The sequence below is a fragment of the Cucurbita maxima genome, unplaced genomic scaffold (genome assembly GCF_002738345.1).
Source record: "Cucurbita maxima cultivar Rimu unplaced genomic scaffold, Cmax_1.0 Cma_Scf00002, whole genome shotgun sequence".
NCBI classification, from domain to species: Eukaryota; Viridiplantae; Streptophyta; class Magnoliopsida; order Cucurbitales; family Cucurbitaceae; genus Cucurbita; species Cucurbita maxima.
The window spans coordinates 5,573,680-5,587,417 of NW_019272018.1; the positions used below are offsets into that span (position 1 = coordinate 5,573,680).

General features: G+C 35.9%; 3 protein-coding genes across 3 annotated transcripts in view; 2 read left to right on the forward strand and 1 right to left on the reverse strand.

The window, feature by feature from the left end:
* Positions 1-5,199, forward strand: part of LOC111472580 (isoamylase 1, chloroplastic) — a 15,110-nt gene extending 9,911 nt beyond the window's left edge. Inside the window, exons 12-18 of the mRNA XM_023118197.1 lie at positions 82-174; positions 631-789; positions 2,072-2,155; positions 3,643-3,723; positions 3,808-3,890; positions 3,969-4,086; positions 4,741-5,199. Coding sequence (XP_022973965.1) covers positions 82-174; positions 631-789; positions 2,072-2,155; positions 3,643-3,723; positions 3,808-3,890; positions 3,969-4,086; positions 4,741-5,010 — 888 coding nt within the window. The 3' untranslated portion in view covers positions 5,011-5,199. The remainder of the gene's footprint in view (positions 1-81; positions 175-630; positions 790-2,071; positions 2,156-3,642; positions 3,724-3,807; positions 3,891-3,968; positions 4,087-4,740) is intronic.
* A 787-nt stretch (positions 5,200-5,986) lies between these two features.
* On the forward strand, positions 5,987-7,637 carry LOC111467899. The gene is made up of 3 exons (XM_023112990.1): positions 5,987-6,350; positions 6,442-6,730; positions 6,971-7,637. Exons 1-3 carry the CDS (start codon positions 6,261-6,263, stop codon positions 7,321-7,323), a joined length of 732 nt encoding a protein of 243 aa, XP_022968758.1. The 5' UTR covers positions 5,987-6,260; the 3' UTR covers positions 7,324-7,637.
* Positions 7,638-8,178: 541 nt separating this feature from the next.
* LOC111496441 (ethanolamine-phosphate cytidylyltransferase-like) lies at positions 8,179-13,697 on the reverse strand. The gene is made up of 10 exons (XM_023146882.1): positions 13,520-13,697; positions 12,415-12,835; positions 11,944-12,179; positions 11,609-11,763; positions 10,651-10,722; positions 9,901-9,968; positions 9,599-9,719; positions 9,321-9,383; positions 9,071-9,193; positions 8,179-8,648 (listed from the first exon to the last, which is right to left on the reverse strand). The coding sequence occupies exons 2-10, from the start codon at positions 12,774-12,776 to the stop codon at positions 8,577-8,579; spliced, it is 1,272 nt and encodes a 423-aa protein (XP_023002650.1). The 5' UTR covers positions 12,777-12,835; positions 13,520-13,697; the 3' UTR covers positions 8,179-8,576.
* Between the last annotated feature and the right edge of the window lie 41 nt (positions 13,698-13,738).

Here is a 13,738-nt window from a genome sequence, read left to right on the forward strand (position 1 = left end):
TTTTTTTTTTTTTTTTTTTTTTTTTTTTTTTTTTTTTTTTTTTTTTTTTTTTTTTTTTTTTTTTTTTTTTGTCAATTTCAGTACCGAGACATTGTACGGCAGTTCATCAAAGGCACAGATGGATTTTCTGGAGCTTTTGCTGAATGCCTTTGCGGGAGTCCTAATCTTTACCAGGTGTAGAGTTTCTCTTCCTTCTCTTTTGTCATATAATGTTACTTTTATACTGATAGTTTAGTCCGGCCTGTCAACTTTTTGTGGAAAGGATAACAGAAATGTATAATAGCTTTGGATGTATTTTCTAGAATGATAGAAGAGAGTCAATGTTTTGAAGTATCAAGCAAAGAAGCACTGCTCATTCATAGCGCCATCATAACAGAGAATTGCTTTGGTGCTTCCTGTGGGGCATGAATATTAGAAACCAGCATGATGAGTACATTGCTAGGGAGCAGGGCTTTGAACGAGTAAAAGCTTTGTGAGCTGTGCATTGCAATGATGTGGCATACTGCCTGGTTTAATTGCATGAATTATTACGTACTATGTTTTTGTATAGGGTATTTGCATGTTGAATAGAATATCGAACAATGACTTCTTTTTGCATATTGAGTCAAGTATCTAACAATTCTTTTACAGGGAGGAGGAAGGAAACCGTGGAATAGTATCAACTTTATTTGTGCACACGACGGTTTCACTTTGGCTGATTTAGTGACGTACAATAGTAAACATAACTTAGCAAATGGTGAAGACAACAATGACGGTGAAAACCATAATAATAGCTGGAACTGTGGACAGGTATGCAATCGGTTGTAGGCATCTTGTAAAATCGTCATTGATTTGGTATGTAAGATAAGATAATTGGACCTATTAACAACGAACATTAGGCGGTACTTCTCTTTCATTTCAAGCATTTTCCAGCTCTTGAAAGACAAATATAAGTAGATGGGGAGCATTATGATTTTAACAGAGGATCAAAGAAACTTTGCAAGTCCTTTGAAATAAACGAAAGAAAAGAATCTAGGATTAATCACCATGTTTGTTCTTCAGTTTTGAAACTAGGCATACATTAGCTATTTGTGCGTCCCAAAGACAGACCGAAAACCTCATTAATGTCTTTTTTCATTTCCCCGATGCTACACAAGAGCTTAGTTCAATGGTGAAAGCTCAATTCCACCGATGGCTTCAAAATCTTGTTGGATTCCTCTCCAAGAGATATGAAGTAACTTTTTCATTGAATTTATGAGAAGTTACCACCATCATACCGTGCCTCTCTTCCCCTTCTCACTCTTCACCTCTCTTCAGCTACTATCCCTACCTTCCAGCCATGCCTTGCCATCCTTCTGAATGTTTTTTCAGTACACATTAAGTTCGTGAATGATGCCACCGTCGAGACCTACAACAAGATTAGGAATACTCGAAAAGAAACAAAATGGATGACATCCATGGATCCATGAAAAGCTAAAACCTGTTCTGCTGTAACTTTATCAATCTAAACAAATATATTTTATTTCTTTTAAGGAGGATGAAAGATTAGAACCACCCTCTGTGAGGAGGGTATCCTAACCGCAGACCCTATCTTGTATATGCTTTGTTTTCATTGAAATGTTTGATTTTCTTTTATCCAAAAAAAAAAAAAAGAGCCAGAGGGAAGGACAGGAGAAATGTGAGGGTGATAATTAGAGTTCGCCGTGAATACTTCTAAATTTACTGAATCTTACTGTGGTTCTCCAAGGATGTGATCTAGAGAATAAGAACCATCAAAGTATGTTTTCCCTGAAAAGATATTTGCATCAAATTTTCATGAGACAGTAGGAGTATTAGTTGCCTGAAAGTCTATATTTAATGTTCAATGAGTTGAAATAAGTATTAGAGGCTGCTAAGATTTTATTTAATAGAATGAGCATTAGTCTTTCTATACGGGTGTCTCCAGAGAGCTTTTTGCACCATTTTGGAGACATTCATACCGATATTCGATTTGTTTTTTTTTTTTTTGGGTTTTGTTTACTATTAGTATCACATTTTTTTAATGTGATTTCCCCCCTCCCTTTTTAATGTGCTTGTTTCTCATATTATACAGGAGGGAGAGTTTGTTAGCATCTCTGTAAAGAAATTGAGGAAAAGACAGATGCGAAACTTCTTTGTCTGCCTCATGGTTTCCCAAGTAAGATTCACTGATTTAATATATGATATGTTAATTCTTTAGGCTGATTAAACTATAACGACCCGACTTCTTAAACTTGATTTTTGAGGTTGCTACTACATGCATGCAAAATATGAACTTTTGAAAGGTAAAGCAGAAGTCTAGGTAAGCCAAAGTAAAAGATTTCATAGAAACCTTGAGTTCCGGATCTAACTCAATGAATAAAGAACTTTTAAAAAACTAAAAAACAAGGAATAAAATAATAGAGCACAAAACATGAATGGGTAATTCTAAAATCCTAGGACCTATCCGACAATGTCTCCATAGGCTTGCCAGATTGAATGCCCTTACCATACGCCTCGTAAGTCATGTACCATCTGGAATGAAAATAAAGGTAGCATGGGTGAATATAAAAGTACCAGTAAATAGCCCCACTTTTGAGGGTTTCAAGCTATATTCGTACTTAAAGCTCGTGATATTGAAAACATGCAGGATCTTGACCAGTTATACATAAATGTATCTTGATACCAATGAGACATTAACTGAATCATAGAATCATCATGTCCAACTGGTTTGCACTGACATGGTTTGATGCATAAGGGTCTTAACTGAAAATATGGAAAGATTCTGTCTAGGTGAGCAATTAACCAATCCTAAACTGAATCAACTAGGGTGCCTATGCTGAACGTGAAGAGGAGTAACCCCAAAGTTGAACCAACTATGTCTATGATGGCCAGTCTTGATACACCAAGCGTCACTAGAGATTAGTTAGTGACTCCTTAGTGGTACTAAGTCTATCCAAACACAGTATCTCATGAAAAACATTATGGCTGAACATGAAGGGTACTGACACCAAAGTTGAACCAACATGGGTGCCTATATGTGGGTCAATTCTGTAAGGTGAAGTGTCGCTAGAAGTTAGTTGGCTATCCTCTAGCACAACCAAATGAAAAACATACACAATACGCATATACATAACTTGCAGGGAAAGACAATTCTCACCAGCAATAACATTCAGAACCATTGACAGAAAGAACATGAGAATTTGGATATCTGAAGGTGGGCATCCAAAGATTCCCCCAAAATGAACAGCACCTACTACGATTTGATAACTTGACATCACTGCCATGCATTTTAATTTGCGACGGAAATAAAAATGTTGGGTTTGTGTGCTCCAATAAGAAAAAATAGTAATTCAATTCTGAACAAGATTATTCTCCCTCGATGTATTGTAACTCTAAATCCTGGTTTACTTGTGTGGGTGACTGCAAACATCTCCTCTGAGAGCACATTCTTATAATACGGTATGATTACATATACATAGCATGTATACACAGCCCTCATTATAGTATATTTCTCCAGTTGCAACATTTATTTGATCATAGTTTCTCTCCACTATAATAAGAAGTCTAAAAACATGAATAATAGAATATCCCTCTCCAATTTGTCGATTTAATTCTTGCAAAATTAGTGTTTAAGCTTTGTTCCAACTGTTTTTACCTGACCAGGGCGTCCCAATGATATATATGGGTGATGAATATGGCCACACAAAGGGGGGGAACAACAACACGTATTGCCATGATAACTATGTAGGTCCTTGCTCGCTAGTTTCTGACCTTTATTGTTGAGCTGAAATTCAATTATGTTGATCAGAGCTGCTAACTTTGCTGCAGATCAATTATTTCCTCTGGGATAAGATGGAAGAGTCATCCTCTGACTTCCATAGGTTTTGCAGACTTATGACCACATTCCGCTAGTAAGTGCCTCCTTTTCTGAATTGAATTCTTTCGTGTAGTACGGTGTTATGAATTACTTTTTCTGTATGACCTTGCAGCGAATGCGAGTCACTGGGCTTAAATGATTTCCCCACAGCTCAGAGACTACAATGGCATGGCCATTCTCCTGGAAACCCCGACTGGTCTGAAGCAAGCCGTTTTGTCGCCTTTACTCTGGTATGTTTCCTTTTCCAAATAGTACTTGATCATGCAATCCATCCATTCTTCTCTTTTCCAATCTGGCATGTTGCAAAGTTATGTAGATCAAATTACACGTTTAAACTCTAAATTTAAAGTTGCGTCTAATAGGTTTGAAATTTCAAATTTGTATTAAATAGGTCCGTAAACTTTCAATTTTGTGTTTGATAGATTCCTAAACTTTAGAGGATGTCTAATAAGTTTTTAAGCTTTCGACTTTCAATTTTGTGTTTGATAAGTTCCTTAACTTTAGAGGATGTCTAATAAATTCTTAAGCTTTCGATTTTGTGTCTCATGAGCCCTTTAAGCTTTCAAGTTTGTGTCTAATAATTATTTAGTTACTCAATATTTTATTAAAATTGATAAATCTATGGAACACAAATAAAAAGTTAGGTCCCTGTGATTGCATGATTCAATATATGTTTAGTAGACCTGTTAATTTTAAAAAAGGTTGAATATGTTAAACACTTTTTAGACTCAAAATTGATAGTTCAAGAATCTATTAGATACTTCTTAATCTTAAATTTGTTTTAGGTCGGTATCTTAACATATAACATATTGCTTTTCAACCTGTTGGAATCATATCAGTCGTACACTCAGGTAGATTCTGATATTGAGATGATTTGTACCCAGGTCGATTCAGTGAAACGAGAAATTTACATAGCCTTCAATGCTAGTCATTTACCTGTCACCGTGACATTGCCCGAGAGACTTGGATATCGATGGGAACCATTGGTGGACACAGGTAAGATTTCACCATTCGACTTCCTCACAAGCGACCTTGAAGAAAGAGATGTAGCAATTCAACAGTACGCTCACTTCCTCGACGCAAATCTTTACCCCATGCTTAGTTATTCGTCCATCATTCTTCTCCTCTTTCCAGAAAAACATGCATCAACCTGATAATCTTCATATCACATGTCCCTTTCAATAATTCTTCCTCTGATATGTGCATGTGAATATTTTACATATACATACACAGTGGGATAGAGATGGATGCCTGTGATATTCATTTCCTCACATGACCTTCATCTTTGAATAAAAACACGGTTGGGACTGGAACTCAGTAAAAACTTACAAAGCTACCAATGAAATTTTGAGTAATTTTGTACAAATCATTATTATTATTATTTGTATGTTCAGACTTCAGTCAGGGCTGTTGTCGGCTATACAGTGCTCTTTTTTTTTTTCTTTTTTTTTTTTTTTTTTTTGCACATTTATTGGAAGGAGAAAAAGTTCTCTAGAAAAGAGTTGGTTTCAATTTCACAATAATTCTTAATTTAAGGCGATTGGCTCACCCTTTTAATTTAGTTGGTTTATTTTAAAAAGTAGTATTAAATATTATTTTGGTATCTTTGTACTACTAAATTTTAATATATATATATATATATATATATATATATATATAGTTATTATTATTATATACTTTTAGGATATTTTGGCTCATATTCTCTCCCTAAATCGCAGCACTTGGCAAATGATTTTAAAATTACAAATAAAATATTCTTGTACTTTTATATGAATGTTTTAAAACTATATTAAATTTAAAATATTTGATAAAAAGTTTTAAGTATTATTTAAATTATTTTTTCATACTAAATCTTTGTAGCAATGATTAATGTGACATACGAATTTTATAAAACTATAGAAATTATTAATAAGATTTTAGATAAAATTTTAATTTCAAAACAAAAAAATTAAATTTAAACGACTAAATTTGTAATTTAATATTTACAAAAAAAAAAAAAAAATGGGGAGTTATTTTTTTTTAATTATTATTATTGTTTTTAAAATGTACGAAATTTAAAAAAACAGACAATTATTATTATTATAATTATTATTATATAAAATGCGAATTGGGGTTCATCTTCTCCGTCAGTGGGGCCTTCCAGAGGTCTCTAGAGATTGCCAGAAAACAGAAGCCCTTTCTCCTCTCTCTTAGCGTGGCTTCTTCTTCAACAATTCTCTCTGTATTTCCGTCTCTTCTTTATAAAACCCTTCCGATCCGTATACTCTTCTTCATTGAAGTTTGTGGGAAGGGAATCAGATTTTTAAGCGCGGGTTCTGTTTTCTGAGGTGGGAAAAGGAAGTTCCGTGGAGTATTTACTATTGAAATTTGGGAGAGGAGTTTTCTTTTTGTTCTTTGATCGGAGATGAAGATGAAGAGAAAAGATCTCGATCAATTTAACGATGAGTTCTCGGATTTCTCCCTCTCGTCGCCTGCCTGGAAGATTCGCCGTCTGGTACTTCTTCCTACTCTTTGCTTTCGTGTTGTTGTTTCTTTAAATGGAGTTTGTGAAACTTTGTTCTGAGAATTTTTCTTCGATTTTCTAGGATGTTGGCTTACCGCCTATTATAGAAGAAGAACCGCCGGAAATTGCTGGTTTAAACGAAGAACGAATGGTGCCTGTAAATTATGTAGCAGGAGGGAGTGGTGTGAGGATTGAGGAATTGCCGGACGCTTCTTCTGTTGCTGCTGCTTCAGCTTGTGCTATGGAAGATCGCCCTCTCTGCGATAACCAAGAGAGGGCTATTGTTCTGTTTAAGCCTGTTAACACGTCTTTCTTGCAGTCTGATCCTCTTTCAGTCTCTGTTGATTCCGACATTATATCTGGCTTCAAGAGTAAGTACCGATTTCAACATAGTTTCTCCGGATTTTTCTCACTTCCGTTTCGATCTTTGAATTCTACCTTTAAACTACTTAGATATTGGATTGAGGAATGAATAACTGCTGAAAACGAAGAAAAGGTCTAGGGTTTAACCATTGTTGCTGAGAAACACTAATCGTTTAGTTCCTGTTGTTGGTATCTCAAAATGGACTGTTTAGATTGATTCTGATCTCTGTGTAACTGACAATTATCAGGCGATATTCTTCGTGAAAACCGTTATGTTGGGCGGCTGAAATTTGGTGAGGACGACGACGAAATGGGGACGGAGAACAAAAATCTTGCTGTTGTTCCTTGGGTTCCGCGGCTGCAGGTTCCTGCTTCGACGAACATGCATGTCCAACAAGAGGAGGCTCCTCAGTTGATGGAAGCTGAAGAAGTTGGAGAAGCGACAATGGACATTGAAGATGACAACTTAAGCAGTCAACAACACCCTTATGGCTATGGAGGAATGGATGGAGCTAACGCCATTCATCAATGGCGCCAACATCCCTGCATGATTCCGCAGCTGCCACAACAAACGTCCTCCCCCATAACATGGTTTCGATGATGGTATGGTATATACATAGGGAAAATTTACTATCTTTTGATCTCATGGGGTGCTAGATAATAGGATAATTTGCAGCAAATTTGACTTGAAGAACATATGGGTATAAATATAATGCCTTCGCTCTATTGTTCATCACCATGTGGCAGCTTTTTCTTGGGAAGTGATGATGCTTCTGCACGCATATGAGTTGCCTAGTTGAGAATTATGAGCTCATGTACAAATTTTTTCCCCACCTTCCAGAACTTCTTGACTGGAATCTAATGAATTAGAGTTATTCTACTTGATCTATGAGTATGGTATCCAAATTTTGATGAGATCATGATGGATAACACTACTTTTTTTTTTTAACTTTTAATTTTGTGCCTGTTGAAGTAATTGAACTTTAATAATAATTCACTAATTTATTTAACATTTTTTTAAATTTATGAGACCAAAATTGAGAGTTGAAGATGCTATTAGGCACGAAAATGAATTACTAAGATAGGTTTGACACAGCTATTTTTCAAAGGTATGGTGATAAATGTCGAGATTACCTGAGTTTATTATTAGGTAGAATATCGTCACCCATTCTTATTAAGAAACTAAAACGGAAGAGACTAAATAGGAACAAGAGGGATCCATCGAAGAAGATATTTCTTCCATTTTTTCGGAAGAAAAGAAGATCCGGACTCCCTTTTTTCAGAAGAAAAGGAGGATCTGGACAAAATCGGGATCTGGACAAAATCGATTAACGGAAGAAATCCCGAGTGAATAGAAAGGAAAAAACAAAGGATGAATTTTACTTTCACTTACCCACGATAGAAAACTAATATGAATCAAAAGTACAGGAGTTGGGGAAAATGAATACTAATTCCATAGCAATCAAATAATATAATAAATATTGCTTTTACTGCTTTCTTTCAGAACAATACAACCAACACCTAAATTACCTGAAAAAATAAAAGAAAAGAAAAAACAAAGCCAATAAAGGCACAAGATGGTACCTATACGATTTGGACGTTTACACGCATAATAGCAAATTGTTTGTGTAGTTGAGAGTTTTGGTGTCCCAATTTTGATCTATTCTAGCTGCAGCTTATAGCGCCTACAGTGAAATTACAAAGTTAACTGCCATGTCAAATTCTTAAGGATGCAACTCCTTCCATGTTCTAAACCTATCTTCATGGGAAAAATCTGTACCGAAGATCTTCAGAAACAAGAGCTACAACAACCACATTCCTAAGGCCGAATAGTAAATTGTAAACCAAAACCATTTATTCCCCACATATGTATTTCTTCTCTGCATAGTATTTCTTCTCGCTTTCCACTTTCTTGGCATTTCGTTTCTGCATATTGTAAATACACAAGAAATGAAAAGTCCAACAAATTCATTAGATTAGGCATTAGTCAGAGTATAACGTCTAAAAGGCAGAAACAGGAATTCCCAAGTATCTGGTTAATATAAAGGCGTTGCCAATTTGACTTCTAAAATTATTCTTTAATGATGAGGTCTTTAGAGGATTTGAGAGGTCTGAGGTTGATGTTTGGACCTTTATTAAGTACAACATCACTTTGTGGGCTTAAGTGGCGAAGTTCTTTTGTTATTATTTGGATTCTTTCACTTCTTCTGAATGAAAGTTCGGTAATTCAGTTTTGAAAATCTAGTCTATATTGATAGCTAATAACACATTCAAATTTCTATAAAAATACAAAGCAGATTACTTTTCTGGAGTTTAGGCTCAAGAAATAAGAGCATAAGAGTGAGTACCTTAAAAGCATCGTGATTGGCAACTATCCTTTTGGCTATTGAAGTAGTGGTAATGTTTTTAGGGCTTTCAAGCAACTTGAAAATTCCAATACTCTTTGGAACGGCATACGGATCACTGTCGCCCTGAAACAGACGAGCTCATCTTGTCATGATTTTGTAAATAAGAAAGTTAAAGAGGCTAAATTTAAAATTTAAAAAAAAAAAAAAAAAAAAAAAAAAATCTCATCTACAGTGAAATAGCTAAACTTACAGCAAAAGAGTTATTTTCAGCAACAGTCCCATGCACAACTAAAGATATATTGAAAGTAGTTATCTGCCAGAAAAAGAATGCTTCAGTAATTAGAACCTCACAGTTGATGATCAAAGAGAGCGACTCTCATAAGCAATCATTGGATGCAGACATAAGAGTCTAAATTCTATCCATTTCTTTGCTTCTCACCCATCAGGGAAAAAGGGGCTTCCAACAAGCAATGTGGATGAATGGGTATAATGTTTAAGGAAAAACCAAAACAGGAGCACACAACTTACCATGTCTTTTGTAATTTCCCAAGGTGCACCGATGATCACCTCATCGACATACCGGCAACCCAGCACACTGAGACTACGTTCGTGCAAATGCATAATTGGAAATTGCTTCCCTCTGAGTTTACTGCAGGAGATAATGAGATATTAACTTCTACTTTGCTAGCTCATTAAAATCTAAGGGAAAAGTCCATAGCCATAGTCTCAGGAAAGGTATTCAAAACTTCCGGATGAGAGAAACAAGCCAAAAAGTTGATTGAAAAAGTACAAACAAGTCAAATATTGAGAAGGAAAAGAAAATAAGATACCTCACAGTCTGATCATTATGTATGCCAACTAGTAAAAAGTCTCCAAGCTGCCTAGCACTCTTGAGAATCTGAAAAGAAGGAGGATGATGCGATCACAAAATGGGGTTATTCCTGAGAAATTATTCAGTTATTATTACGTAGCCTGTAAAGCACAAATCAAATTCATACATAAATGAATTGAAATAGTGGAAAAGAATGCAGAGAATACTTAATTGCCACTGTTCACTCTAAAAGAAAGAAAATGTTGCAAATGTATTAGCTCATGGTCAATAACATTCCCATCCAAGCTCATAATTAAATCTGTAGCTGCCAAATGACTCACACTTACCGAGTTGGATCTTACTCAAACTAATCCTGCTGTCTTTTAACCATTGTCGGACATACACTATGTGTAACACAGCTACTAGCACTACTACCCTCTGCAATGTTTAGGTGTTCATCGTGAAGGCTTGCTTTTACCAACAAAGGAAGTGACCTCTTTGAATCATAAGGTCTAAGAATCCTAGTCAAACTTTTAAAGCTTATGCACAGTTTTGGAATCAGCATCCTAGAGACATAATCTTCCCCAGCTAAAATCTATTGTTTTAAATGGAGGAGTATTGAAAAAATTCAAAGCAAAGAATTGTTATGCACACAGACACATGTAAGCATAAAATATCAAAAACCAAACCAATGTTAAGTTTAACATAAAAGCAATCTGGAGTGGTGGATGAATAGAGAAGAGATTGTAAAAACTGTGAAGCGTCATACCTCAATATGTCCTGCATGAAAAAGATCAAAAGCCCCATCAATGTACACAATACGAGCATTTTGTCCAGGCCCCTAAAATTGGATATGATAATTTGTTAGCATTAATGGATTGGCCGCAAAACAGAATTTACTACAAAGCGGAGGCTAAGCTAGAAAAACTCAAAGAGGGGAAGAATATCATGTTTGCTCGCGGGACATGGACATAGATTAATACAGAGGCCAGATACAAACAGAAGCTAGAAGAATGAATTCCTAGAGGGATGAAAGGAACAAATTTCCAAAGACTTTTTATGTCAGCCTGTATAATATAGAGGCCAAAGATATTTTCTACCAAGGAATTGCCCTTTCATGTTATCCAGTCAAGTTCTTGATAGATGAATAGATGTAAGATAAAAAAATAAATTTCCAACTAGAAATTTAATGTAACTAAAAAATATTAGAATAGACCCACCGCAAGCAAACTAAACGATAGAATCTACTATATTTCAGAAGATTATCAGAAATGCAGCTTAAGTGACATTTAAAGAGTCCCTATCTCTTCCTAACAACCACCCAATCCAGGCAAAAGCATAAGTTCTCCCGTCACAAAAGAATTCTAGATGCCCTCCCGCATCAGTTACCAACTCATTTAAGGGCTCACCATTACAACACGCTACATGCACAATATATTAGTTTCTCCCTACTCACATGTTTCCTCCTAACACTTCTATTGATAAGAAACGGAAATCATTTCATAGACAAAAGTGAGATAACCAACTTAAATAACTGGGTCTATCATCTAACCCTCAAAACTAAATATAATATCAATATTTCATTAGATGCATCGGTTACAGATTGTGTTGTTCCATTTTTTGTCACAACAAACACTGTATGGACAAGATAGGTGAATTAGTATCTATTGAAAAACAATCCTCCTGTATAAGGCTTCAAGAATCTTTTGGTCACTAGAGAACCATACCCTTCCATTTGAAAACTGTACAATACGTTGTGATGTTGGTAGAAAATGAGAAAGGGCACCATGGGACGGACTTCCTTTTTTAGCATCTCCATTCATGGATGTTGCATTGTGATCTTCTGAATCCATAGCATCATTAATGGAAGAGAGTATTCTTCCTACATCAAGAGATTAATGCAAGGATAAAAAGGCAATACAAGAAAATGCAAAACAAAGTTATGTTTCTCGTGACAGTGACCAAAATATGTAGCAAGGAGATGAATGGGGAAAACAAGAGAAGAGAGGATGACAAAGTGGCACCAACCAAAAACTGCTTGGAGAAAATTGAAAGACAGTACCTACGATATCGGTGCTGGAGACTCCTTCAGTACGCTTGATCTGCTTGAACCGTCCAGCTTTCTTAGCTAAGGCATATGCATCAGTCCCATCTGGAAGTAGGCATGGATCATCTCCGTGAATAATATAGTCAATCTTATGCTCATTAAAGAGTCTGTTCATGAATTGCTCAGTAATTGCATATGGGGCGTTGGAAATAACTTCATCCACCCACTTCAAACCACTAACGAGAGCCAGCCTAAAAGGAGCCTTCGGTTAGAAGAAGCTGAGCAAATTATTGAGGTAAAATTTTAGTTCTGTAAACATTTTAAATTTTGTGACTTCAGGTGTGTGGGTTATGAAAAGTTAAAAATAATTCCAACAACAAAAAGTATAAATAAAATAGAATGTATAAATATCTAAGAAGATTAAGACAACCTACAAACTATAAGGAGTGAAGATGGGTAGAACATAAATAAGATTTCAGCGGATACCTTTCTTCCATTGGTAATACTGGTGGACCCTTATTCGCTATGATTTCTTCATCACTTACAACACCCACCACCAACTCATCTCCCAAAGCCTTCGCTTGCCTCAACGCATTGGCGTGACCAAAATGCATGAGATCAAAACACCCATCCATGTAGACCCGAATGCGCTTCTTTTCGCTCTTTCTTTTCTGGAAGATACCAAAATCAGACCAGAAGAATGGCAAAGATGGTACTCCAATCCCGCTGAAATAACTCGTAGAAAATCCAAGCAAGGCCGCTGTGAGCATCAAACCACCAAACAAATGTGGGTAGTAACACACACCATCCCATATCCAACTGTTACTTTCATAATCCATTGGTCCCATTTGCTTATAACTTCTCTAGCCTCTCTTTGTCTTCTAAGAGGAGACACAAAGCCTGCAACCTGTCATCATCAAGGAGCAAACCAACTTCATCAATACAACATATTAAGACAGATATTGCATATAGATATAATTTCAGGAAGAACTCAGCAATCAAAGGAAAAAGCGTTGCCGTCAATGGTAAGTCGAATTCTTAACAACATAGGCACAATAGCATATGTAAGCCGTCGAGTAAGACAATATAAACGGAATCTGATACCGACCAAAACACGGGGGAATATATGCATAAAATGATGACAAAATGATGCAGATTCGTCAGAATGTCAGCCAAGTAAGCTAAGAAATTAGATAAGGAAAAAAAAAAAAAAAAAAAAAAACTATTGGAAAGGTAATGAAACAATAACACCGGACCAGACCAACCAGAATTGCCAAATTACTCGGTATCCAAATCTAAACAAGTTATAAACACAAATGCAATTCAAAGATTTATCGAAATAATTGGGATCTAATACAAAAACACCCGTCGGAAGAAACAACCAAATCAGCAGCAAAAACAGAGCGAGAAGAAACACAACAAAACCTGCGAATAACGAAGACAAAGAAACTTCATATAAAGTCGGGGGAAGGAAATGGAAGTTCATAGATACAGATGCGTCAGAGAATCAGCTGAAAAGCAGATCAACAAACAGAAAAAAAGAACAAAAAGAGAAACGCATTTAAAGATCAAAATACAATTTATCCGTGACCTCTTTCTGTGTCTCCCCTTGGTTGTTGGGTGGTGCTGTGGGCTCAGAATAGAAGAACGAAAAGGGGCTCTCCGTTCTTTCTTTCTCGCTCGCAATCCCGAGATGGACAACGCCCAAAAATGTCCGGCTGCCGTCACCTGCTCGAACGGGATATGAGATCTGACGATCAACTCCCAAAAAATAAAATAAGTATTTATAAATTAAAATTAAAATTAATAT